At 38.9% G+C, this 25,503-nt stretch overlaps 3 protein-coding genes and 1 long non-coding RNA gene across 4 annotated transcripts; 1 reads left to right on the top strand and 3 right to left on the bottom strand.

Annotated features, from left to right (window-relative positions):
- Positions 1–1,036: 1,036 nt before the first annotated feature.
- Positions 1,037–1,762, bottom strand: LOC137943085 (RING-H2 finger protein ATL63-like). The gene has a single exon (XM_068788779.1). The coding sequence runs from the start codon at positions 1,760–1,762 to the stop codon at positions 1,037–1,039; it is 726 nt and encodes a 241-aa protein (XP_068644880.1).
- A 633-nt stretch (positions 1,763–2,395) lies between these two features.
- Positions 2,396–15,275, bottom strand: LOC137942458 (6-phosphofructo-2-kinase/fructose-2,6-bisphosphatase-like). Its single transcript, XM_068788108.1, has 23 exons — positions 14,882–15,275; positions 14,726–14,789; positions 14,348–14,643; positions 13,765–13,959; positions 13,383–13,592; positions 12,131–12,226; positions 10,963–11,061; positions 10,833–10,862; positions 9,418–9,471; positions 9,044–9,097; positions 8,575–8,652; positions 6,705–6,796; positions 6,567–6,624; positions 6,412–6,486; positions 6,246–6,293; positions 5,447–5,544; positions 4,490–4,565; positions 4,308–4,370; positions 3,342–3,433; positions 3,187–3,255; positions 3,016–3,079; positions 2,854–2,919; positions 2,396–2,641 (listed from the first exon to the last, which is right to left on the bottom strand). Exons 1-23 carry the CDS (start codon positions 15,071–15,073, stop codon positions 2,564–2,566), a joined length of 2,247 nt encoding a protein of 748 aa, XP_068644209.1. The 5' UTR covers positions 15,074–15,275; the 3' UTR covers positions 2,396–2,563.
- Positions 15,276–22,313: 7,038 nt separating this feature from the next.
- On the top strand, positions 22,314–22,779 carry LOC137936188 (uncharacterized). Its single transcript, XR_011109519.1, has 2 exons — positions 22,314–22,424; positions 22,535–22,779. It is a non-coding gene; the product is annotated as an uncharacterized lncRNA (long non-coding RNA).
- A 204-nt stretch (positions 22,780–22,983) lies between these two features.
- Positions 22,984–25,450, bottom strand: LOC137936179 (INCREASED PETAL GROWTH ANISOTROPY 1-like protein 1). The gene is made up of 5 exons (XM_068780745.1): positions 24,603–25,450; positions 24,135–24,451; positions 23,846–23,957; positions 23,508–23,648; positions 22,984–23,427 (listed from the first exon to the last, which is right to left on the bottom strand). Exons 1-5 carry the CDS (start codon positions 25,179–25,181, stop codon positions 23,338–23,340), a joined length of 1,239 nt encoding a protein of 412 aa, XP_068636846.1. The 5' UTR covers positions 25,182–25,450; the 3' UTR covers positions 22,984–23,337.
- Between the last annotated feature and the right edge of the window lie 53 nt (positions 25,451–25,503).

The following is a 25,503-nucleotide window of genomic DNA, read 5'->3' as shown; positions in this document are numbered from 1 at the left end:
TTACAGTATTTCTGAAAGACAACTGTTGCGGAAAAGAGAGAGGATGATAGGACAAGGGTGGTATATGATGTCTGATTGAGCGCGAGTGTTGATTGAATTTTGGACGATGGCATCGTTCTTGTGTTGAGAAAGTCCAGTACTTCACAGTTTGCAGTCTTCGTGATAGATAATGACGCGGGAATGTCGTGGAAACGAGAAGCAGAATGGTATTCGATTTCTGAAAGGGAACGAACACTGATAAAAGTTTAACGATGACGGCTTTCTGTTGTGGAGGAATTAGGACTTCAGAAAGTTCTGACTCTTTTACTATATATTTCCCATTTGATTTATGAATCTGTAACAGAAGAAAGTTGGAATCAGGAAGCTTCCAAAAAAAAAGGGTAACGGAGCTAAACGTATTCAACTAGGCATCTGCCTCGAAGCAAGAACTAGCACTACAAAAATTCTGAATTATTACGTTTCTGCTTCCTAGGAAAATCTGAGAAGTCACAGTGGCCTGTATGTTCCATATTCATGAGATCACAGAGAACCACCCTATAATTAGGCAGATTTCATCTAAAATAGAGTACAAGCAAGCACCCGCCCCCAAAAAAAAAAGCACTAGAGAAGAGCTAAAGTCCTATGTTTCTTACCCCAAGAATAGTCTACCAAATCTTCGCGATATTCGTTCACACTCAGAATTCTTCTTCTCTCCAGCAAAATCAAGAAGAAGACGACGCTCTCAGCCCATTATCACCAGACCCAGACCAAGCATCTCGGCTTCGAGGTACCTGAACTGAACCCCTTGCGTTTGCCATAATTAACCGCGCGCACCAGTACACACAGACAGCCCACTACAATACATATTAAGCTTTATCTCAACAAAAATTGCATCAACGGGAAAATTCAGGAAAAGGGATAATCAAAACTTAAACTGCTTAGTTAGTGAATATATCTCTAATCTTTCATATATAAATAATTCTCATAAAGACGTTCAGATGAGTGTCACCCTCATATTTACACAAAGAAAGCGAAAGAAATTGAAGGCCTGCGAAGATTAATTCTTTAAACCGTCATCTACTTGAACTGAGGGATGAACTTTGTTTTCAAATCTATCCCTGCTAAGCATTCTTTTCAGAGAACAGCTCAAAGAGGAAGAAGAAGAATGACCTGTTCCCGCCCGATTCTCTATCAACAAATCCGGCGGTACATCGACCACTATTTCTGCAATAGGACTAGTTCTATCCTCACCATTACCATATTCTTCCTCAACGCATTCAGTTTCCGTATGTGATTGTTCCAATTCCAAACTCTCCTCCTCCAGCTCCACCGTCGTCGACAATGCCAGGGCCTCCTCCAACCCCACCTCCGACCGGCAAATCGGGCACGACGAATGCGATAGCAGCCACTTGTCAATACACCCAACATGGAAACAATGTCCACACTTGGGAAGCATCCTACCCATCTCATCCTCCTCCATCACACTCAAACACACCACACACACCATCGCATTCTTGCACTCCCCGGCCTTGTACACAAACACCGGCAACGAAGCAACAAGTGAAGGATCCAAGCCGTCCCCAGCATGATCAACCGCCGAAAACGGGTCGCGAAGATGGGACACCACGGCCGTCGGCAGTGGGTCGATCCCTCGACGCCGTCTTTCGAACCGCCACTTAGCATAGAAGTGGAGCAACAGCATGACGGTGGTGACGATCAACAAGAAGATGACTGCCACCAGCATGGCATTCTCATTGTAGGAAGAGTAGAATGGCCTAGACATTCCTCTCTCTGCTCCAGATACGAGATTCTTACAGTACTACTGAAGTAGTGAATCGATGCAGACGAAGACTGAAGATTGAAGACGATAATAAGTAATGCGAGAATGCGAAAAGGAATCTATTAGTCGTAGATTGGGGACGGAATCCCGGGAAGGAAGTGTATAAATTTCAACATTGCGTATGACTTTATCAACTACACACCCTTCTGTGCTCGTCGGGGACCCCAACTCATGAAGGCTCTCGTGAAGACAACGGCAACGAGAATGGTTTATTTATATGGTCAGTTTCCCACTTGGAATGGATCCCGAGGATATCATTATGCGCGCTGAGAAGACTCGCGTGATTGAACTTTAAGAACTGGGGCTCCATCCCAGCGAGGATCACATGTGTGTGGAGGATGACTGGGCCCACTCGGAAAACTGTCCGGGTTTCCAGCAATACGGACAAAACCTCTGATGAATTTCTTGGGTCAAAAGTCAAAGACAAGAGAAGCGTACAGGTGGGCCAGGGAGGGCGGACAAGGGGCCCACTTGGTCATCGAAATCGGCAGCACTTGTCCCCCTACGCCTCCCTGACGTTGAAGGGGACAGAAGAAAGGGAATGAGTAGAAAATTCCAGTGATTAGTGATGAGATTAGTGAAAATCACCAGTACAAAAGTTGTGATCATTGTTGATGCCAGGCCTTCCATTAAATAAATAATTAGTTTGACCGATACATGAGTGAGAGAAGGATGATTTCCATCCAATAACGAAATGCCATCTGTCGAAGAAAAAAATATTAGTTTATTGGTTATGAGCATTCATCAGTCCATGAGTTTGTATCTCTTTTCTTGCACTCCAGCAACTCCCATTTGAATCTCTATTATTGTGTGCAGCGGAACCTGAAAATTTGTGTCAATCATGCTTCAATTTATGGGTCTAAAACGAACTGCAAGACGGCTGATCCAATACGAAAAACCATTTGGTACAAACATACGAAACACTATCTAAGCCATCCGATCATGATCAATGGCTATCTTCAAACCAAATGATTTCTCGTATTGGATCAGACGTGCTGCAAAATACTAACTGTAAAGTATGTTTGTGTCATTACCTCTATGTGGGGGATTTCATTTAGAGGCCGGTCAGCAAAGTAGGCATAAAGAGCCCTCAGGACTGCCTGCATGATTCATGAAGCAAACAAATCAATAATCTGTGCTTCAAGATAGTTATAACAATTATAGGAGCAAATCCGTATAAAAATGACAAGTCTAACCTGGTGGGAAATTACTACAACAGGTGCTCTCTGACGTTCAAGCTCAATTATTACAGGTTCTAATCTGAAGATCAGTAATTCAAAAAATAGACATTACTGTTTAGGCAAGGAGAACGATATTTGAGAGTCTAGAACACAAAAAACATGGGAGCTAAGTTTGTAGCATAAAACCTTTGAATTACATCTAAGTATGATTCTCCACGAGGATATCGGTACCGCAACTTGTCCTTCTTCCGCGATCTGCAATTAATGAAAAGGGGAAAAAAAGTCATCTGAAAGCTCAAGGTCCACAAGCATTAACAAGAAAAACAAAAAATAATGCTTACTCATATTCTTCAGGCATGTTTTTCTTTATTTCTTCATAGGTCATTCCATCACATACCCCAGCATTAATCTCATCAAGTGCACGCCATTGTATCTAAACGGAAATCAAGAATCAAACTGCAAGTTCTTGATGTCTATCACTAATCAATAAAAAGCAAGAATGAAATGGGTAAGTGAACATCCACTAGATTGCTCATATCAATTAACCATAACCATCTTTTTAACACATTTTTCCAATAACATACAAACTCCATCTTATACCAGTGTTGTTAGAACTGAACTGGATCAGCTTGTTGAATCAGGTTGAGCATGAACTTGATCCAAGTCATGTTCTGGTATGTGAAAAAAACAGGAAAATCTTGAAAACTGGCTCACCCAGCCACCAGTTTTACCACTTAAACTGCTGAACTGTTAAAAAGTCAGGTCAGTCCAACCAATTTCTCTTGGAAAGTGCCACCAGGGAGATGGAGGGTACGGTGGGCCCTTCCACATCCACACAAGAATACGGGATGGTGCCTCCCTTCTCACACAGTATCAGACAGGGAGGATGGGTAGCAATCTCTCTCCCTCTCCATGCCCCAACCATGCAAAAAAAAAAGTGGGAGGAGAGGAGCAGATCCCCCTCTCCCTCCTCTCTGTTTTATTCAAGAAAACAGAGAGGACGGAGTGGGGGAACCCATCCCTCTCCTCCCCCTTTTTCTACATGTATAGGGAGGGAAACCCACCCTCACTGCAGTCATGCATAGTCACATGATAGCAGACAGATCTGAAGGCTCCACATGATGCATAGTCATGAATAGTGAAAGATCACCAAATTTAAGAATTGGGTATGAAACAGGTGCGTTTTCAAAAATAATTCTGCAAGTTGAAAACTCCATATTGTTATCAAGTAAAGAAACAACAATTTCAAGTACCAATCCCCACAATGGCATGATATGATGCTTTTCTTATTAAGTCGGATGACTGACCTTAGGGAATGCAACAATGGGAGAGGCAGTTAAAATCGTTCTCTGCAATGTGCTGGTCCAGATCTAAACCATGGGGTACGAATAGTAGACTGTCATAGCAGTTTACAGAAAAAAACAACCAGAAAATTCCATATATTCATCTAGTTAGTAAAATTCAAGTAGAGCAAGAATGGGAGTCTTACAGAAGCAGTTCTCTCAAATTTCAGTCGCTTTTCCACAAAGTTTGAGAGTTTCTTTGCATACAGTTCTCCAGCCTCGCTGCCCAAATACAGGCCACTTTTAGAGAGGGATGCTTACATATAACATATTAATAGAATTTTTTTCTTTATTACTTTTGTACAACATCATTCAGATAGTAGCATGTTCTCCTGGAAATTTTTACTCAGACCATCTTTCGTAAGACTCCTCAAGTAAAAGGTTTAAGGGGAAAAATTATAACAATATTAAGTAGTTGGTAATGCATTTCTGAATAACTTTAGTCTTTGTTGAAGAAGCTATAGCGAAGAGTATCAGATGAGACTCATGTAAAGCATTTCTCACAAGCTTCAGGGAGTCTAAGGTAAATCACATGCAAGACAAGTTTCATAAAAGAAGCAAGTTCAGAGGAAAAAGTTAGAAACAAAAAGGATGTTTCTTAGTAGTGTTTTGTCTCTTTAATGTTTAATTTAGCAAGCTATAGTTTGATTGTAATTAGGTAACTCGGAAAGTAAAGTTTAATTTAATTAGGTAACTCTTTTTTATTAATATAAGGCTGTCTAGAGGAGGAAGAACATAACACGTTTTTTCTCTCCTCTCATTGATGTGTTCTCCTCTCTTCTTTCTCTCTTTTAAGTTCTCCTCTTCCTCAAGCATGTCCACCTAATGAAATTTAACAATCTTAAATTAAAATCCATGTGTTACATTTTAGAATACAACTGAGAGACACCACAAAAGTTTTCATTCTTCAAATTTGCAGGAATTTCACCAAAATTTCCAAATATCTCACAAAATAATCACCTAAGATGCTAAATGAATACACAATAATGCAAGTCAACAGTTGGAGTTAAACCACGTCTTTCTTTACGTTTTCTTTATAAGGTTTAAACTATTATGGAAGTGCACAATATAAACATGCTGTTAAGGGAAGTAGATTGACAAACCTCAAAACAGTGTCACCTCCAATTCTTCCTCTCACATTGTCCCGACTCTCTCCATGTCGAGTAAGCAAAATAGGTCGTGGTGTGAGGTGTGTGTTTACCTACAAAACAATCAAATATTTTGTCTGTCTCACATGCTGTACTAAAATATTAGAAAGCAAACATAGACTTCAGTAGAAGAGGAAAAATGACAAAATGGAAAGTGCAAACAGAAAAGGAGGGAAAGTACAAATAAGAAGCATAGAGAGCCGAACAAGTTCTTGCATGCTACAAAAAATATGCTCTTTTTAAAAAAACAAAAGAAAAAGATGTTTAAAAAAATGTCAAAATATAATTTCTCACCATTCTCCAAAAAAATTATTAAAAAAAGGTGCCATAAATGTGGATTGAGCCTTCATATCACGAACCAATTCTCTTTGGTGGGAGAGAATTGGTCCATGACATAATTGGTTTGTGACACTGTGGATCAAATGGTAGTGGGAAACCTTGGGTTCAAGTTTCATAATAGTCTAGGTACCACATATGTGTGCACAACCACTAGAAACAAGATGTATTTTAACAGTTAAATTTGTCATCCTTTGATGCAGAAGTCCTCCCATGCATATTAGAATAACCAGGTAAGAAAGCTGAACCATTATAAATTTAGTAATGCCTATGATATTGCTTGACTGTATGACACCATTCATCCCAAAAAACCCAAAGCTGGACACAGACAGGATTTAGCTAATGTGGGGGCCTTAATGAGCATATTTGTCTTGAGTAGACAAGAAATCTTGAAGAAGGCAGAAGAAAAGGTGCGCACCAGAAAGAAGACAATCCTCCCTGGGAGATATCCACTGATGTTGTTCACCTGAATCCAGAAAGTTCAGAGTGAACCTAAAATTAGTAAAGCTAATAACAATAGTTAACAAAAACAACAAAAATGTCTACGGCAAATAATTCTAATGTTAAAGAGAAATCCAACTTACTTGTATCTGCCCACCTTGTCCACTAACCATATCAATCATTTTGATGTAGGAGCCTTCCTCCACTGGCTCATAAAACTAAAGACAAAAATTCCATAAATTGCACTTAAGCCAAGCTGCAAGACAGTAGCTAGTCAGATGAAAGTTTGAATATGGACCTTCTCATAATTAGCAAGACGGTTTTTGAAATCTCGCATTCCAGCTTCAAAATCTGGCCTGCAAACACTTTTGTGTCTATTTAGCTAAGAGAAAAAAAAAACAGAAAAAATAAAAAACATTAAATAGTTACCACTTACTCTTCTGCATAGTCTGGACTTTGCTGAATTTTCAGCCGTATATTTCTCTCAATGATTTTTTCATCATTACAGAGAGTTTCCAAAAAGATAATCTAAAAGGAACACATGCAACTTTTCAAAGTTAGATAATACTTTTAAAAGGTTGCAAACCAACAAACAAGACAAGGCAATGATGATGCAATCCCCACTTAAAGAAACAGATTTAGAATATGTGGACCTTCCACTTCAGATTCAATAGTAAAGAGTAGTACACTCACATTAACTCATGTGATTTCTCAATATCCACCCAGAAGTTTCAAATAATATGTGGGCATACACTGTTTTAGAAATATCATTGTTGTTATTTTTATCTTGCAGCATTAAGTCGGAGCATGTGCACAGAGAGAGACTTTCCTCTAAAATAAAAGAATTCATCAAGGTAACATCTACAGGATATTTTGTCTTTGAAAAGAAGTCAAAATCTTCAACAGTGGTAAAATTACTAAAGAAATGGCATCAGAAGATAGGACTTTCAATTTCCTCTCTTTATATCGTAAAAAAATAGTTAATTACCCTCACCCGCGATAAATTTGCCAAGTTATGCTCACCCCTAGAATATTGGTAAACACACTCCTACCATGATTGTGAAACCTCATTACATTCACCACCTTAGGGGGCCAATGCATGGAAAAAGTAGATTACACAAGGAAAGAGAAAGTAAAAGTTCATTGCAAATTGATCTATCTCCTCTTAAAAAATGAACCTTTTGTGTAAACATGGCAAAAGTGCAATAGAAAAGGTGAGCAGTTAAACCTCTATATTTCAGATCTAAGGTTGTGATGGAAGTTGAAGTCATGCCACCTTATCTCACTTAAACTTTCTGCCATGTGTATGTTTAAACAGGCAATTCCCTTCTACTATGTAGCTACCACCCAAAATTTCAAATTGCAGTAATGTGTTTTGGGAACTTTCTCTAGAGAATCCACTCTTTACCAACATTCCCTGTAACAGGGCCTTGGTCTCTTTATCATGTTAAAAAAGAACAACAATGCCCCAAGATATATTGATCTTTTTTACAAAAAAAAGAGTCATTTACAAAAGAAAATTCAGGCTAGAAGAGAAGGGTGGGAAAGATGCAGAAGCCTACGCCCTCCTCTTTATTATGAACAATGTGAAGGAGAGGAAAATGAAGGCGTCCCCCCATTTCACTGTGCATGCAACGGGAGAGAGCTCTCTCCTCTCTGCTCTCTGAGCTCTGGGTTCCACAACACAGAAGGCAAAGAAGAGAGGACAGGCCCTCCCCAGTGCCTCCCCATGTGCAGACAGTGAGAATGGTAGGACCACTTCCCCCTCAACTTCTGATTGTCAAAATTTTCTCCCCATACATGAACAAGCGAGAATGAGGCCAGGGCCCTTCCCCCTTCCTCCTCTTAATATTTCTGAGCAGAGAAGGGAATTGGCAGGAGGGCTCCTTTTCCCCTCCAAGAGGAATGAGGGAGATGAGTTGAAGACCCAGTCAAATTTTCCCTATCTTTAAAATGAATTTTGTTAAAAAACAAGTTTTTTCCTGTCCATTTCTATTATAATCATGGGGTTGAACGATATAAAATTTCACAACCAAGTGCAGTTCTCTATCTAGTAGGAGTTTGCATAACTACCCCAAAAATCTACTTCATACTAACATTCTGATTCATGGGAAGATTCTGAACTTGTATAAATGATTCAAGAAAAAATAATTATTCCCAGAATGAAACTTTGTGTCTGAGAATAATTCTCTTATTTGTCATTAAAAAAATCTTCTTTATTCAGAGGAACCTCTAAGAGTTCATCAACCATGCAACTCCACATGACATAACAGGAAGCAATCCACAAAATAAGGTTAGCACAATACCTTGCACCTTCCTTCTGCCATCTTCATTAGCATATTCCTTCGTTGCCTGGTGCTGTTTGTGGCATCAAAAATGCCAACCTACAATATAAGAAATTAGATAGAATCTCAGTCTTAAAAATCAACTTGAAAGTAACTCGCTCCTCGAAATCCCTATCCACATGGCATAACTTAAGTCTCTTAGTCAGCTGAGTTAGACAAAAAAGAGACAAAGTAGAGAAGAGAACTTGCATATGGCAGCAACATCTCTCCTGCCTTTATTTAGGGAACTGTAAGAAACTCCACATAATTCAGCAGCGAAAAAAAGCTGACTCAGGCAAGTTCTCTCTCCTCCCTCAGTTTAGACTGCCATAAAAATTCCCTACAACTAGGCAATGGTAAAACATGTTGACTCTGCCAAATTCCAACTCAACTCAACAGACTTGCATATACTGTCAGCAAGTATTGTAATTGAAATTGAAGTGTCATTTACCTGACCACCTTCTTGCATCCAGGATATCATATCCTCCATTGCCAGTGCAGCTACCTGGTGTCATGCAAACAAGTAAAATTAAATCCAATGGGCCTAGGATAAACCTAAGATGCCAATCAAATTAATTTTGTATCAGAGGCAGAGATTTTTATTATCTGTTTAATTTACAATCAGCCAAAAAATTCCTATGTCAGGATAATTAGCATATAGTCGCAGAAAACACATCCAGTGGCCAGACAAAAATCAGCCACAGAATTATTTTAACACTAGTAATTTCATTAAGCAAAATGAAAAGAAAGAATGCAAAGAGAGCAACAAAAGTCAAATATCTTGCTGATGTTGCATTTAAAATCTTAGATCTTAAGAATGCTCACCTCATTACGTGCTTCCATGCCTTCTGGATTGTCTACCCGAAAGAAGTCTGCAGACTACAGAAGTAGAACCCAACTTAAGAAGACTGCCAAGCTTAAGTAAAAAATATCAAAATGAACACATCTATAAAAAGGATTGTTTGGAAAGACAACAAATGATATTACAGTTCATCTGGATAATGAAACTTTAGCAGATATCAATGACACTGGTATGTTACTTAAAATCTCATGGAAGGCCTTAAATAAGCCAAAATTTAAATTACCCTCTGCTCTCTCCTTTGTTAAAAATTACATAAAAAAAGCCAAAATTGAATTTTCAGAAGATTTTACATGGGTAATTATATATAAGTATCAAACACAAGAAGCGTCTTGTTTTCCAGTACTTCTAGACTTAGGTTTTACTTCAATAACTGAGAACTTTGACTCAAATTTTTTTAACAGTTCACCAAATTAAACATTCTATAAGTTACGTACTTCAAGCATTTCTGTTTGGAAAATAAAATAAAATATGGACCTAAGTCCATCTAAGCTGTGTATGCAAATTTTAATCTAACCATCAAATTTGAATTGAATGAATTAAAAACTTGATTTCTCTTATGCTACATCTATTTCTTATCCCATGCATTCATAATTAATTTTTTTAAGAGTCATTGTTTTTCTTTTGAGTTTTTTCATTTTTATCAATTTTTAATTATAAAATAGAGATAATGGCATCATAAGATATAATAAAATACATGGTATTCTTGTAATAGTGTAACTTTCTCTTTTTTTTTTTTTTTTTTTGAAAAGTGTAACTTTTCTCATAAAAAGATGCAAAGTTAGCTGGACTTCAATAAAGCCTCCTTTCCCTTGTTTTTTTTTTCTTCACCTTGGTCGGTAAGTAGACAGAGATTGTCACTAAGATAAACTTTACCCAACAAGACTCCACAAATCCAATTTCACCATAAATTTCCATTGAGCACTCTCTGCTGATTAGAAGATTTTCTCTTATCTCCTTGGATTAGGAGATTTACTTGGGAGTCTTTCCAATACGTCTATTCACCTCCCTTGCATCTTCCTTTGTCTTCTGGACCTACTAGATCTTACAACCCCCATCTCAGTAGGACAATCTCAAGTCTCATTGCTAGACCATGTGAGCGGCCTGAACAATATCCTTCCTAATCTTACCAGTCTCTGAGCAATATCATCATCTTTATTGCAGTCATTTTAAACTCATGGATCTTTTCCTCTGACCAACATGTCAATCCATGTGGAGGAAGAGCCTCATAAATCTTTTCCTAATTAATGAGTAACAAAGTTTTCGGCTTCAAATATTGCAGCATTAACAGACAATCACAGTGAGCAAATAAGAACTTTACATTATAAATAACATTAAGGATGCAGAAAACTCATTGACAGCATGAATTACGTAGCCTCACCTGATTTGTCCCATGCTTAAGGCGGCGATACTGTTCAAAAAAGCAAAGTAACACATAAGAAACAAGTAAAGCTTGTCAAGACTATGAAACATTGTAGCAGCCAACACCATGTGACAACGTATTGACCCACCTTGCCGACATTGAAATGTTTGGTTTCATGACCCAACCAACGAAGATATCTTGTAAGCTTGGCTGCTGTAAATGTCTTCCCTCTAGCTGGTAATCCAACCTGTAGGAGAAAATAAGAAAGCAGAAAGATTCAGATTATGAATTCGGAAAGCCAGAAGAAGAAGTTTTAGCAGATGGCCCCAGTTCCAACCATATGTTAAGGATGTTACTAAAACTTTCTGTTTTTTGTAAAAAGTGATGTTGCTCAATTGTCATGTATGTACCACTTTTTCTGTCCTAAAAATGGTATTTTCCATTTTTTTCTTAATGATACATAACATTTCAGTTGGACCGTTTGAAACAATGACAGTATCCTGCTGGGTTGCCATCTCAGCAAGATGACATGCGTCTTGGTCTAGTCATCTTACCTTGTGGTATCCCACGACTGGAGAAAAGGTCTAACTCACCTGAGATCTCAGCTGAGTTGACACGTCTCTGTGTGATTCATGTCAGGTTTTTGGCTGCCCGAGTCAAGAGCCAGTACTGAGTCATGCAACTGAGGTATCATACATGATTTCATCGAAAACCAAAACTATTGATGAAGATCTAGGCGGAAAGAATGTGAATAAGAGGCTTTATTAAAATTTATATTGCTCTTCAGGTTGTATGGTAGCATGACACTGTGTTGCAAATAGTTTAGCAGATAACTTGCAAAACATGAGGTATCTCATCATTCTTTAGCTTTTGGGTAATCTACTCCATGAGTTTCTTCCCTCTCCAGGCATCCTATTCATTCATCATTTATTAATGAAATCCATCGGTTTAAAAAAAAAGCAGTTTTAAATCATTTATTCATCTTCCACAAAGAGATGATAGGGTAATTAAGTTTTCATATGATATATTTTGCAATTACATACATAACTACATTATAATAAGCTAGTCACAATCGTCTACTTTCTGTGACCATTCCTGAAACATCAGAGACTTACAATCTTTTCTAAGTTAATGAAAAACTGGATTCATGTTTTTCTGAATCCTAGTGCTCATAACAATTATCAAGTCAGAACTTCAGCTTTAAACAAACTAGCAACTTCAAGTCCTTTTGTGAATAAAAAATAACCTGGGACACAAGAAAAACGGAAGCGACAAAGAGCTAAAGAACAGAAGACATTTTATAGTTATTAATATACCAGAACAATAGCTAGCTTCCTGTCTTCCTTTGGCCCAAGCATCTGATCAGCAACTGCTGCTGCTGCAACTGCCCCTGCTGCAGCTGGCATGGTCCTCTAACAGTCAGCACCAAAAATAAAGAGTCATAAGAACCAGTATCATAAACATAATATCGATAAACAGACGAAAAAAACATCTTTGATATTTGAAAATCATAAGCATTAACATGAAAACTAAAATCTCAAAATCTGATATTTAAAAGGGTTGCTAGAATTAGAATTCTGAGGGCGATCAACATGTCATAAGAATTAACATAATTTTTAATTTTAAAAGGAGAGGGCAGGAAGTGAATACATTAAAAGACTTCAAAATTTCAGTAGTCTAATAATACTACCAACATCTAGTAAAATCTTAGGAATATTAACTCAGCTGTTGTTCATACTATCCTATTTCTTAATTTCAATTTTCTAACAGTTTAATGTTAGTAATCTAATAATTATACCAACATTTTGTCAAACATTAGTCATATTTTCTCAAAGTATATGATACATATACACAATTTCTCGATTTCAAAGCACTAACAGTTTCTCTTTTCCCCTTACTTAAATGAAAGGATAATAGAACAAGAATGCACCCATACAATGAAGCCAAAAATGTAACTCAGAAAATAAAAAAGCATGGAATAATACAATATTCTGATCATAATAAGGCAAGAACAGAAGCTATACGTGTGATCCACAACCATACCAAAAAGATATATCTTAAAGTGAGCTTCCTTTTTATTTCTCTACTCCAACAGAATGACTGGACATTTGATGAATGGAAATTGTAGCAGAAAATTCACTTCACAACTGCATAAAGGCATTTTTAACAGTTCTGCCAAACAATGGACAGGACCATTGGCTTGGCCAGATGTTTGTGTATGTGTGTGATAGTGGGTTGGGGATGAGGTTTGGTGGGTACAATATAATTTTCAGAAAGTCAGATGTAAAGGCTTGGTCAAAAGATGCTTCTAGGGTTTCTTCTTTTTCTTCAGAGAGAAAATTTAAAATTAAATAAAAAACAAAGAGGCAAATGGAGAAATCAACAGATTGCTTTCTCATCTTTCTGATTGGACCATACTAGATTCTACTAATTCAAAATGTGGTACAAGTTGAAAAGACCTATGAATATTATTAAGAGTAGAGGTACTCCTCAGACTTTCAAGAGACTAGTCTCAAACAAGCATATTACAGTAAAGATAGTGATGGAGAGAGAGAGAGAGAGATATACCTTTGTTTCAGGATCCAGTTTAAGATCACTAGTGAAAGCAACTGCACTAGCTGATTTGACAAGTCTAGGGGATCCCACACCCCTATCCACGAAGAGTCCTCTATGAGACTCTTGCTTTTGCAAGGGTGAAAATGTACCAACAGATTTTGATACAGCCGTGCCTGAAGTAGAGATAACTTTCGAAGAGTCTGGAATGATGATTTCAACAGCCTGCATTAATAACTTATTAAATAATAGCATGATAAAGAAATTGTAATCCTGATCCAGCAAGTTGGTTCAACTGGGGAAAAGGGAAAAAACAAGACTTTTATGCAAATTTTGTGAGCAAGAACATGACACTCCACCAAGCAACTTATGGAAGATTTTAAGAACACATACCAACCTTTCGAGGGAAGTTGCAGGCTTTATCTGAAGCACCCGAGTTGCTGCTTGAAACGTCAGCATTAGAAAATTTTCCAGGACTAACCAATGATCTTGGAGTTTCTGTCATATTAGCAGCATAAATCAGGGCCGAGTGAGCTGGAGGTGGGACAACATAGTGTTCTAAATCAAGCTCCAAAGTGGCAGAAGAACCATTCTGTGAAAGATACGAGGGAAATATGTCAAAATTTGAAAAAATAAGGACACTCAAGGTCCAAGACGTTAAAGCTGATCAACCGTGACATATCAGTTTAGACTCTTGTGGCAATTACTTGGTATATCTACCTCAGTTAATTGTAGGACAATCCGCACAGCAGATGCATGGAAAAACCATTTATCGATATGACAAAATAGAGTTGAACCATTATTTAGGTTCTGACCATTCAAAACTAAATAAAGAAAGAATAATTAAAAAAGTAAATCTGTCCCTTCTAGAATCCAAGGCGTATTAATACGTGCATATGGCAACAGAGATTATAATTTATAACTAGATTTATACATGTCAATAGAAAAAGGAAATTCTTAAGCCAACGCTATTGCAATACCTCAAAACCCGCCTCTGGAGCAGCATTTATGCTCACATCAGGAATCCCACGTACCCTGGAAGGCTGAAGGTTCTCCTGATAAGCTCTCCAACTTGCAGCAAGATCGAAGGGAGAAACTCTATCCGCCTTAATGAAAACACGGAACTCAAGCACCTCGTCACCAGTAAGCCTGAATAGAGCCAGTCGAGCATCGCCTTGCAGGGTTCCACCAGTGAGTAACCTATTGGGACCCTCTTCGACGACATAGTGCACGTCGCTATACTTGGGCTTCAAAAGGAATTTGAAGTCCAATGTTTCTGTAATTCAAAGAAACGCATTTAGCACAAGAACGAGAAGAACTCGTACGTTTAAAAGACACCGAAACATGCAAATTGGTACCATGATTGGGCGGGACGACGAAGCTCAGTTCCCACATGGAAGTCGACTCACGTTCCATTGCAAGCTAACAAAAGCAAAAATTCAATCATATTTCCAGACAACAACGAACTCAAAAAACGTATTTCAATGAAAATTGGGAGCACTTCAGAAGCTTACGGCTTTGGAAGAATCCCAAGAGCCAACAAGGGGAACGGAACCATAGACATGAGGAATAAGGTCTCCTTTGCGTATGGAATTCTCCATTTTCAGAGACACATAGAGTTGGCCACCAGCATGGTCAAGGTTCTCTTCTTCCCTGCCTTCACCTCCATGGGAACTATCTGGGTTCTTAGAAGCACCGGTACCCATGCTTCGAATTGAAATTTCAGAGATTAGAATGGCGCGTAGGTGGCCTTTGGTTCTACAGAATCTGTGTAAGGAGGAGCCTTAGCGAGACAAGGGAGCAAAAAGAGACCAGATAAAATAAATAACAGAAAGAAGGGTTCGTAGTTGGAGGAATATAGATAGGATGATGATGATCGAAAACTGAAAAGTCGAGGATTCTGTCTTTTTTCCGCTTCCTATTTGTCCTTGGAATTGGCACTGCGGAAGTAGACTTGTGGAGAGAGAAGAAGAAAGTTGGCCTTGGGTGGGGGTTAAGAGATAGAAAGGAAGAGGGACCGGATAGCCGAGGAGTTGGCTCGACTGTCGCGCGTAGTCCAACCCAACTGGGTTGCGAACAAAGCAAGTGCTACACGGATCCGACTTCTGAGTTTATGATTTAGGGTTTTGTTCAACTCAATGTTATTATAACTTTACCCAATTACCACCGGTAACGTGGATAGGTTTAACTAAATTTGATTCAATCGGGTTTGACCACCAATTGAATCGGTGATTATGTCATAAATAATATCTTAATTTCTTAAGTTGGAGAGAAAGTCTTCCCCTTCAACACAGAGGTAAGGAGTAGAAGTCCCCTCCTTTATCCTGGCAATGCAAAAGGGCACGAAGATTCTTCCCTTCCCACTAGGGGTTGCTTCGAACCGAGCCAGCTCGCAAGCAGTTCAAATTTAGTTCGGTTTGATTCGGTATCTCTCAAGTTTCAGTTGAACTCGAGATCCAAAATCGGCTCGCTTAAATTAACGAGCCGAACTCGATTCAGAGGTAAGGAGTAGAAGTCCCCTCCTTTATCCTGGCAATGCAAAAGGGCACGAAGATTCTTCCCTTCCCACTAGGGGTTGCTTCGAACCGAGCCAGCTTGCAAGCAGCTCAAATTTAGTTCGGTTTGATTCGGTATCTCTCAAGTTTCAGTTGAGCTCGAGATCCAAAATCGGCTCGTTTAAATTAACGAGCCGAACTCGATCGAAGTCAAGTTCGGCTCGATGGCTCGCAAGCCGGCTCGTTAATTTAATGAGCGATGGATTCGGGCGGATTTGGAAAATTTTCTGCAGTCTGCAATTTCCCATGCTACTCTCTCTCCCGAATTTTTTTTTTCGGTCTCTCTCCCGCACTCTCGCTCTCTTGGTCTCCTTCCCTTCTCTCTTCTTCCTCCAAATTTTTTTTCTCCATCTCCCTTCTCCCTCTCGCCGCCGCCGCACCTAATCCTTCCCCCCGTGCATCGCCTTCTCTGCCTCTCATCGTCATCGTCGCCAACTCCCGCATTGCCCTCGCCTCGTCATACCCCAGCTAAGTAGTTGCTTTGAACCCTCTCCCGTCGCCGTCACCCCCTACTACCACCTACTGTCGCCGTCAGATCAGTCGGCCATCGCTCTCGCCAGAACGGCACAAAACCCCCCGGATACCTAAGTTGAGGGGGAAAATTATTTTCCCCCTTCGACGCTCCGTCCTGCACAACGTGCGAACTCGCACATGCAGTTTTTCACACATGCGAGTTTCGCACGTACGGTTTTTTTTTAAAAAAAAAAAACTTGCAAATCCTATTCTCAGCCTGTTTTTCTTCTAGACGATGCAATTTTGTTAGCCTTGACCGCCTCTAGTACTGTTTTTCCTTCAGACGATGCAATACTATGTAAAAATATAGTGTGTTAAAGTTAGCATATGATCAAATTTTCCTGTTTATTTATTTATTTTTTATAATTAATCATGTGCACAGTTAATTGGCTCACGTAATTATTGTATTAATGTACAATAAACTGGAATCATTAAATAATATAATATAATATTTAATTAATTAATATTTTAATTTATTTTAATTATACATTAAATTACTTATTCGTGTTGTAATCATGTTTATTTTAACTAATTTGGGGTTTAAGTATTATGTTTTAATTAAGTATACTATTATAAGTTCCTCATTTTCTTATTTTTTATATTTTTCTCATTTTTGGACACTAACATTGGAAACTGTTTTTCATGTACATGAACTCGTTCACACTAATACCAAGTTTGAAATTAAGCTTCATGTAGATGAATTAAATGAATTTGAAGCAGGAGATGAAAATGAACTTCAAATTTTAAGTTTGTTGACTAACCCCCCCTTATAATTCTCATATCCTCAGTAGCTTCAAATTTGACATTTAGTAATAGACTCATATCGTTCTTCTTTGGCACCAAATACAGTTCAAACTTTGATTTGTGGCAGTGATTGGGTTCGGGCTCTTCACGGTGTAAAGAAAAATCAAAAGGTTAATTTTTTTATTAATTATTTATTATGACATTTTTTAGTATTTTTTTAGTTTTATTTATTAAAATTTTGTTTTATGATTACAACCTGATAAGAAGAGTGTAGAGATAATGCTATCAACTACATGATTTTTCATGTTTTTCTCATTATAGTAATTTTAATATTTTTAATGACATTAAGTAACTAGTAGTGGAAGAGTGTTTTTTTTTATCTGACAATAACTAATTTTATTTTTTTGTTTTTTTTCATAGGTGGAGATTTTGCTCATGCAGGGACGTATATTATTTTCTAGCATGAAGAGAAACAACTATAATTTGTAAATTTATAATGGATTTATAGTTTTTATTTGGGTGATTGTAAATTGATAGTGATATTTCATTTCATTTTGTTGTGTTTGATTATTATATGGAGTATATTCATAATGTTATGCAATGTATGGAGTGTTTAGACTATTTTATGGAGTGTATGGAGTATATAAACAATTTAATGGAGTGTTTATGGAATGTATAGACAATTTTATGGAGTGTTTATGTATATAAATTATGCCCAATTTTAAGTAGAGGTCATGCCGAATTTTATAAAGGTATTATATACATAGATTACGCTCAATTTTAAGTAGAGGTCATGCCCAATCTTATACATGTATTCTATATATAGGTCATGCCCAATTTTATGTAAAATGTATGCATAATTTTATATACAATTTATTTGATATATATTTTTTGAAAAGTTTTAAATGCATGTTGAAGCTCGAGCTCGGCTTGAACTCGGTTAAAATTTTTGGGCTCAAGTTTGATAACAATTTTAGGCTCGAGACGAGGCTCGGCTCGAAGCTCGACTCAAAATATTTAAATCAAACTCGGCTCGAACATAGGCAGGTTTAGGCTCGGCTCGACTTGACTCGATGCCACCCCTACTTCCCACCACATTGTGGAAGTGGCGTTAACCGGGGAGAGGGGAAAAGCCCTTGCCTTGTGCATTGATGGAACCAAGAGGAGGGGCTATCTTTTCCCTCCCTTTTCACAATGGGAACCCCTACTTCATTGATGAATATAAAGGATAAGGAAAGGGGTGGCAATCCCCTCCCTCTCCTTTTTGTAGTAATTGCATATAGAACTGTACAAGGGGGAGGGAAGTAGAGAATTTATCTACTCCCCCCTAAGGGTGGGCACGGGTAACGTCGGAGTCGAGTTTCTGAAAATTCGAACCTAAACTTGATCCCCCCAAAAAAAAAAAAAACCCGAACAAGGTTGGGAAACCAACCCCCATCCCCAACCCATTCCATGAACAAGGAACTATACAAAATTATTAGCCTGTAAAAATTATAAATAAGGACTTGGAAGCCTATTTTTTGTTCTTCAATGTCCTAAATTAAAAAAATTTATTCTTTGTATGGAGGAAAAATATTTGAGTCTTTAATTTAAAATGAGAGGGTACGTAAAAGTGTTTTGAAATAAAAAATCTTTAAATACCCTAATTAAACTTAAACAATTATATTTTTTGTTTTTTTAAACCAAATATCATTTTAATATGAGAGGGTGGATTATAGGTATACATCCCAATGAGTCGGGTTTGGGGAAACCAATTTGTGACCCGAAGCTTGATGGGGTTTTAAATCCATCCTTATCCCCTCCCCGTGGGGTGAAAATGTAACCCATCCCTACATATTTCAGGTCAGGTCTAGTTCCCACCCAATGCCCACCCTTACTCCTTCCCCTTTTCTCTGCATACTAAGGTGCCCCATCTCTCATCATTGAAGGTGGGGACACCAATGACCTTTCTCCTACCAAGTTAAAGATGGGGAGAGGGGAAGCAATGCCCACCCTTACTCCTCCTTCCCCTTTTCTATGCATACTAAGAGGTGCCCACCTCTCATCATTGAAGGTGGGGACACCAATGACCTTTCTCCTACCAAGTTAAAGATGGGGAGAGGGGATGCAATGACCCCCCTCAATGGATGAGTGGGTTAATAAGTTGGGTCAATATTTTTTTACTAATCTTTGATATTTAAAGGTTTAAATATTCATTGAAGGTGGGGACACCAATGACCTTTCTCCTACCAAGTTAAAGATGGGGAGAGGGGATGCAATGCCCCCCCTCAATGAATGAGTGGGTTAATAAGTTGGGTCAATCATTTTTTTACTAATCTTTGATATTTAAAGGTTTAAGACTAGGTGGAGGGACTGAGTCAAGTTGAATCTGGTTCAATCAATGGATTAAGTATGAATCTTATTATACTTATCCAACTAGATCTAAAACTCTTTATGAGTCTAATGCCTAGTGGTCTCAATCCATCAAAAGTGAGTTGTGTTTGTGTTTGATCTTAACCTAATTAGGGATGGACATTAGGTCAGGTTAAAAGTGGGGAACTTGACCCATGCCAACCCAAAAAACTTGGTTTCGGGTTTTCTCCATCATCCTATGAGGCGAATAAAAGGTCAGAAAAAAAACTAGTGAAATTTTGGGTATGATTCAGTTCAACTTCTCATATGGTATCAGAGCAGATTGATCTTCTACATCTACCATCCTCCGATTTTTTTTCTTCCTCTGCCTATCCACCCGTAACTCCCTTTCTGCAAATCCCTTCAACATTTCAAGTTGAGCCATCGGCAATGATAGATTGTTTATGTTGTTACTCTTCCGTCACTAACCTCCCTTCCATCAATTGTTACACCAGCACCATCAACCTGCCGCCTACATCCCTCGCTTAGCCATTTGTGTAGACTTATCATAGTGCTCACATCCACCATTAGCCTGTAATCACTTATCTTCCTCCAATTTTGCCTCCTTTCATTGTCGAACAATACGCGCTACTTCCTCTCCTCCCCATCTGACGTTCATTTCCTCAAGTTTGTCGTTGGGCTCTCTCACTTTGTTTGTGGCCAGAAGCTCTCCGACCCGTGCTACACTTCATCAAGTGTCACAACCATTGTTGCTTCCTGCCACAGTGACCACCACTTTCGATCCCCTCCACACAAATGGCCAGAGATTTTGCTTCTCCTATTGCAATGCTAGCACTCTATGCCTTCATTTTGCTTCCAAAAACCCTCAAAATACATCTCTCATCGGAAAATGCATTCTCTCCAATTCCATCTTCCTCACCCTCTCCCACAGTCATCCCTAGTCCGACACAAACCCCCATCTTGCCGAGTGAAACCCTTCCTGGCATCTTCCTCTTCGGCTTTTTCTCTACCTTCGTCGAGATCACCAGCTTTGTCGGCTACGATGTCGCCATCATCGTTGCCATCGTTCTTCACCTCCGTCTCTGTCACCACTGAAGACCAACAACATCGTGGTTGTAGTCCACCACACCCATTGTTGCTGCTATCTGCCCCACCACACATCTGTGCTGCACCAATGGCAGTCATTGATGCGTCTCAATGACACCAAATGCAACCACTCGCCGACACTAAAGCTACACTTGACCGTTTCGCATAATAGGATTAGGCAAACCTAAGTTCAAGGAAATAAACTCCTCCCCTAGGATGCCTTCTTGTTCACGCGTGTGAGAAAAAAATTCTCACAGTCAACGACTGCTAGCTCACTATTTCCTAGTTCCCGAACACTGCAAATCTCTCTCCAAATTCCAACCTCACCTTGGCCACAGAAAACCCTCACTGCAAATCTCTCCCTAAATTCAAGTCTCTCCTTCTTGGTTCCAATTCACCCCTATCGTGATCTCCTTGGGTATGACTCCAAACCCTAGCCACAAAAAACCCCTCATTGCAAATATGTCTACAAATTCAAGTCTCTCCCTCTTGGCTCTAATTTGCCCTAATTGGTATGATCTCCTTGGGTATATTGATTGTTTTAAAACCTAGCCACAAGAAACCTTCACTAAAAATCTCTCCCTAATTGAAGTCTCTCTCTCTTGGCTCAAATTCATCCTTATAGGGTATGATCTCTTTACAAAGAAGTCAGTGCCATGTTCAGAGTTTCAATTTCTATGAGACAAGATTGGTCTATCTAACTATGGCCTATCTTGAGGGGGCATGATAAGGGATTATCTCCCTTTGTATTTATCTTTATCCCTTAGGTTTAGGAGATAAATTGTATTTATCTTTTCTATTCTAAATTGTATAAATACCACCCTTAATCAATGCAAAAGGTGTGGGTCAGTTCAACTTCTCACATAAGGAAGGGTTTCACATTATAAAGCCCTTTTTAAAAATTAATGTGTGTGTGTGTATGTATGTATGTATATATATATATAAAGAGAGAAATTCCTTATTTTTTATTTTTATTATGTTTTGTTTTTCATATTATGAAAACAATAATTTTTTATATTTTGTAAAAGTTTTATGAACTTTTATGGATGGCAAATTGGATCATGGGGCAAAGTAAGGATGGGTGAGATATGGGGTTGAGGTATGGTAGGTTAGGAATGTTGGGTATAGGAAAGGGAACGAGGTAGGGACGGGGTAGGATTTCCAACCCTATTTAGGTTTTTCCAATTTGGATTTTAGGGTCGAGTTCAAGTTTTCCAAAACTTGACCTAAATAAGTCATGGTCCCAAATGTAAATGGGCAAAAGAAAAACTTGGTAAGTACCATTTAACCTTTCAATATAGTTCTTAATATGGATTGTAAACTTGTGATTATAGTTTCCAAAAAGGAAACTTGAAAATTGAGAATAATATTCGTTAATACTCAAAAGGGCCTTAAGTTTGTTTTTTTAAACAAAAAGCCTCCAAGTTTAAGATAATGGAAAAGATGATTATAAAATTACCTTATTTTTAAAATATCAAGGTTAGGATTTAAAAAAATAAAATAAATTAAAATAACTTAAAGGAAGCTAGAAAAAACAATTTAAATTAGTTCATGATTCAAGGCTTCACACGTTCCAGATCACACGACACGAGTCACTTTAGGGTGAACGGGCGGTTCGAACCCGCGACAGCGGCGAGTGGGCCTCAGGTTTTATCTTTTTAGGGTTTACCCCTTGTATAAATTGTGGCAACCCCCTTTTCTTGTCTCTGTTACCGGGTTTGCGTTCTAGCGAGTTTAGGGTTTCGAAACTGAAGCGAACGCAGGGGGGGTTCTCTTTTCGCTTCATCCTCCCAAGATGCGTGCGAAGGTAAGATCGAGATTCTTTTTCCTTCCATCCTGTTTTGCTTTCTACCTCAAGTTGAATTAAGCTAGACTAGGCGAAGTCGGTTTCTTATTTTTGTTTGCTGATTATTTTAGTGGAAGAAGAAGCGTATGAGGCGGTTGAAGAGGAAGCGCCGAAAGATGAGGCAGAGATCCAAGTAGAAGGACTTCCGCCGCTCGTGTTTTTGTAGCTTTTCGCATTCAAGTAGTTTCGGTCTTTTTGTTGTCTCTGTTTCGATGCATTTAGTAGAAAGATCGTTTGATCTTTGAATTTGGTAATTTTGATTCCGTGCTACTTTCCTGCACTAACTAATTCAGATGATATCGTTCCTTTCAGTTCATATGGTAGATTTGGAATTGATGTTGTGGTGGATATGAGCGGTTCTTTTAGTCCGCTCTTCTACCTAGATGAGCGGCATTTCTATTACATAACAACGCGCGTCTAATGTTGGAAAATTGGACGATTTTTGAGTCTGATCATCGACAAAAACTGGACCTTTTTTTGTTGCTATGGTTATCATTGTGGAAAACGCTTGTCGGCCAGTTTCACTGTAGATTATCTTACAGGAGAACGAGACTTTTAGAATGCATACATTAATGAGATTGCAGTGCGTTAAAAAAACTCTCTCGGATGCAGCAACTGGGTTCAGAACTTAGCATGAGCATGAACATGTCATGGTGAGAGTAACAGAGCTTTATCGATTTGCTTCCATTGTTCTGTAGATTCTCTTGCCTGTGCAAGCAGATGAGGTTGATTGCAAATATTTTTCCACCAAAAATTATCGATTGCTTGATTTTCAGCATCATAAAACCATTGGTCATTTATACATCTCTGTAACTTGTAAATAGCTCAAACGAATCAGCTTTCGCTGGCCTGTCTGGTTCATTTTGGCTCCTCTTCAAGAATTGTTTAGTAAGTGGTAGTCTCTGGCAACCTTCGTCAGTTCTTGGAATGCAGTCATTGCGTCTGCGTTGAGGCCACCGACAAACTGCAAGAATTTTCAGGTTAAGTAGATGTTTTGAAATTCTACGTTTAAAACTTCAAAAAGATAGGCAGATTGTGAAAGACCTGATGTACTCTAAAGGCGAAACGGACGCCTTGCAGCAAAAGCTCCTCATCTTGGGTGTCTTGGATGCATGCGCTGAGCTGCAATTCGGCAACAATTCGTTTCATGTAGTCCTTAGCCAGCCTAATTGAACCCAATTTCAGCTGCAATATAAGTCAAGGGAAAGCGAAAACTTAGAAAGCTCTTTTTCAACACTTTCAATTGCACAATAAGCAATCTCCGACGATTCATCGTCTTGGTAAAGTAGCATAACTTAGATTGGAAAAAGCTGCACTCGTCCAGTGTAATTTCGTTTCAGTATAAAAAGATGAAAGCAAGAAAACGTGTAGAGCTCCCGCACCTGGCTGATTATACCAGTATCAAGCATCCAACCGTAGGGGATCTGACACTCTTTGTATTTCTTGCTAGCGTTCTCCCGTAGCCTCTCTAAATTGTGAACGCTTCTTTCCAATCTGCATCAATCAAAAGATCTGATTCAAACGCAAAAATCACGATTTTTCTGGATTAATGAGCAAGAAGACGCAGATGCTAGTGCGTTTCAGCAATGCAGGGTGTCATCTGTAGCTCGTTTGTGGTAAGGAATTCACTAATCTTAAACAATGTAAATCTGTTTTGTCGCGTCTCCTTACTTGTCTTGTAATGCCTGCATTCGTTTGAGTGCGGCAGATGATGGCTGGTGGTGATTGTCTTCGAAAGACAAAACCTCGGACTCCAAATTCTTCAGATCTCTGTAGGTACAGGCTGCTTCTCTCATCGCATCTGCTTTTCTCTCAGGCCACTGCGGAAAATGCTTGAGCACCGCCCTCTCATCCACCAAGTAAGATAGTTCATCATCTAGCCATTTGACAAATGCTTCTACATCTGACATCTCTGTGTAGGCTGCATTTTCCACTTCCCTTGTCAACAATGTGATGAATTCACCTTGTGTCTCTACCTCAGATTTTATCTGCCATTGAATGTGTTAAAAAGAGCTCTGCTGAAATGGCATCCAGGTGATAAAAATCTGAATTCTGTTTCTACATCAGATTTCATCAATAGTTAAATGTGTTTTAAAACGGAGAGATCAAATGAATTAGATGGTGAGAATGGAGCCTTACTGCCAGAAGATATGAAGATCTATTCGCAATTTCTCCGATCATATCCCGTGCATTAGCGGTTGGATTACCAGCCACACTTGTTCTAGAATCTGCTCTCGTATCTTTTCTTGTGAGCTGCCGATACGTCTCCATTACCTCGGGCACCCTTCGTACCGCAGAAGCAGGCCCTCCTCGTGGTCTCATGGGCGGCGGCGGCGGCGGAGGTGGGGATTTCATACCTTTTGCTGCTTGTAGAGTACCCTGAGAAGAAAATGAGGGCTTTGGAGGAGGTTTTGGTACTCTTGCTACCCTCTCTTTTGTAAATAGTCGTGAGTACTCTGCTTTTGGACATGAAGGAGGTGCTTCTACAATTTTGCTTTCAGCGGTGGGGTTTTCTGGTGGTGTATTATTGTTGTCTGCTACAGAATTCTGTAGTTTCCTCCACGGGACAGATTTTCTGTCCGATGTCTGAGATTTAACAAGGGCGAGGTCTTGCTTTAGTTGTTCGTTCTCTTTCTCCAGAAACCGAATTCTCTCCTGGGCAGCTTCCAGCTCTTGCTTGAGAAAGGCGATGCGAGGTTCTTCTTCTTCCTTAGGCATTCTCTCTGGATACAGGGGAGAGAGATACAGAGAGAGAGAGAGAGTTACATAAACTGGAAGGATCTCGCTTTCTCGCTCATATATGTGGCTGCATGGGGTAGGTTAGAAGGGAGTTACTGAAGAAGCTTCACGTAAGAGAACTGAATAGATCAGAACGACCGGAGTGACCAAGAAGCCGATGAAGTTGGTGGAAGATTTTTTCAAGTAAAAAGGCCTCAACTAGGAAATTCTTCTTGGTCTTAACAAGGGACGGTGTTGGGTGTGGATCATAAATACTCACAGTCAGATAGCTCTCCTGTCTCTCTTTTCCTTTTCAGGTTCG

This window comes from Aristolochia californica, unplaced genomic scaffold (genome assembly GCF_029961685.1).
Source record: "Aristolochia californica isolate CCGP_79_NKW_82.1479 unplaced genomic scaffold, dmAriCali1.0.hap1 SCAF_10, whole genome shotgun sequence".
Lineage (NCBI taxonomy): Eukaryota > Viridiplantae > Streptophyta > Magnoliopsida > Piperales > Aristolochiaceae > Aristolochia > Aristolochia californica.
This window is presented reverse-complemented; position numbering and strand designations above follow the sequence as displayed.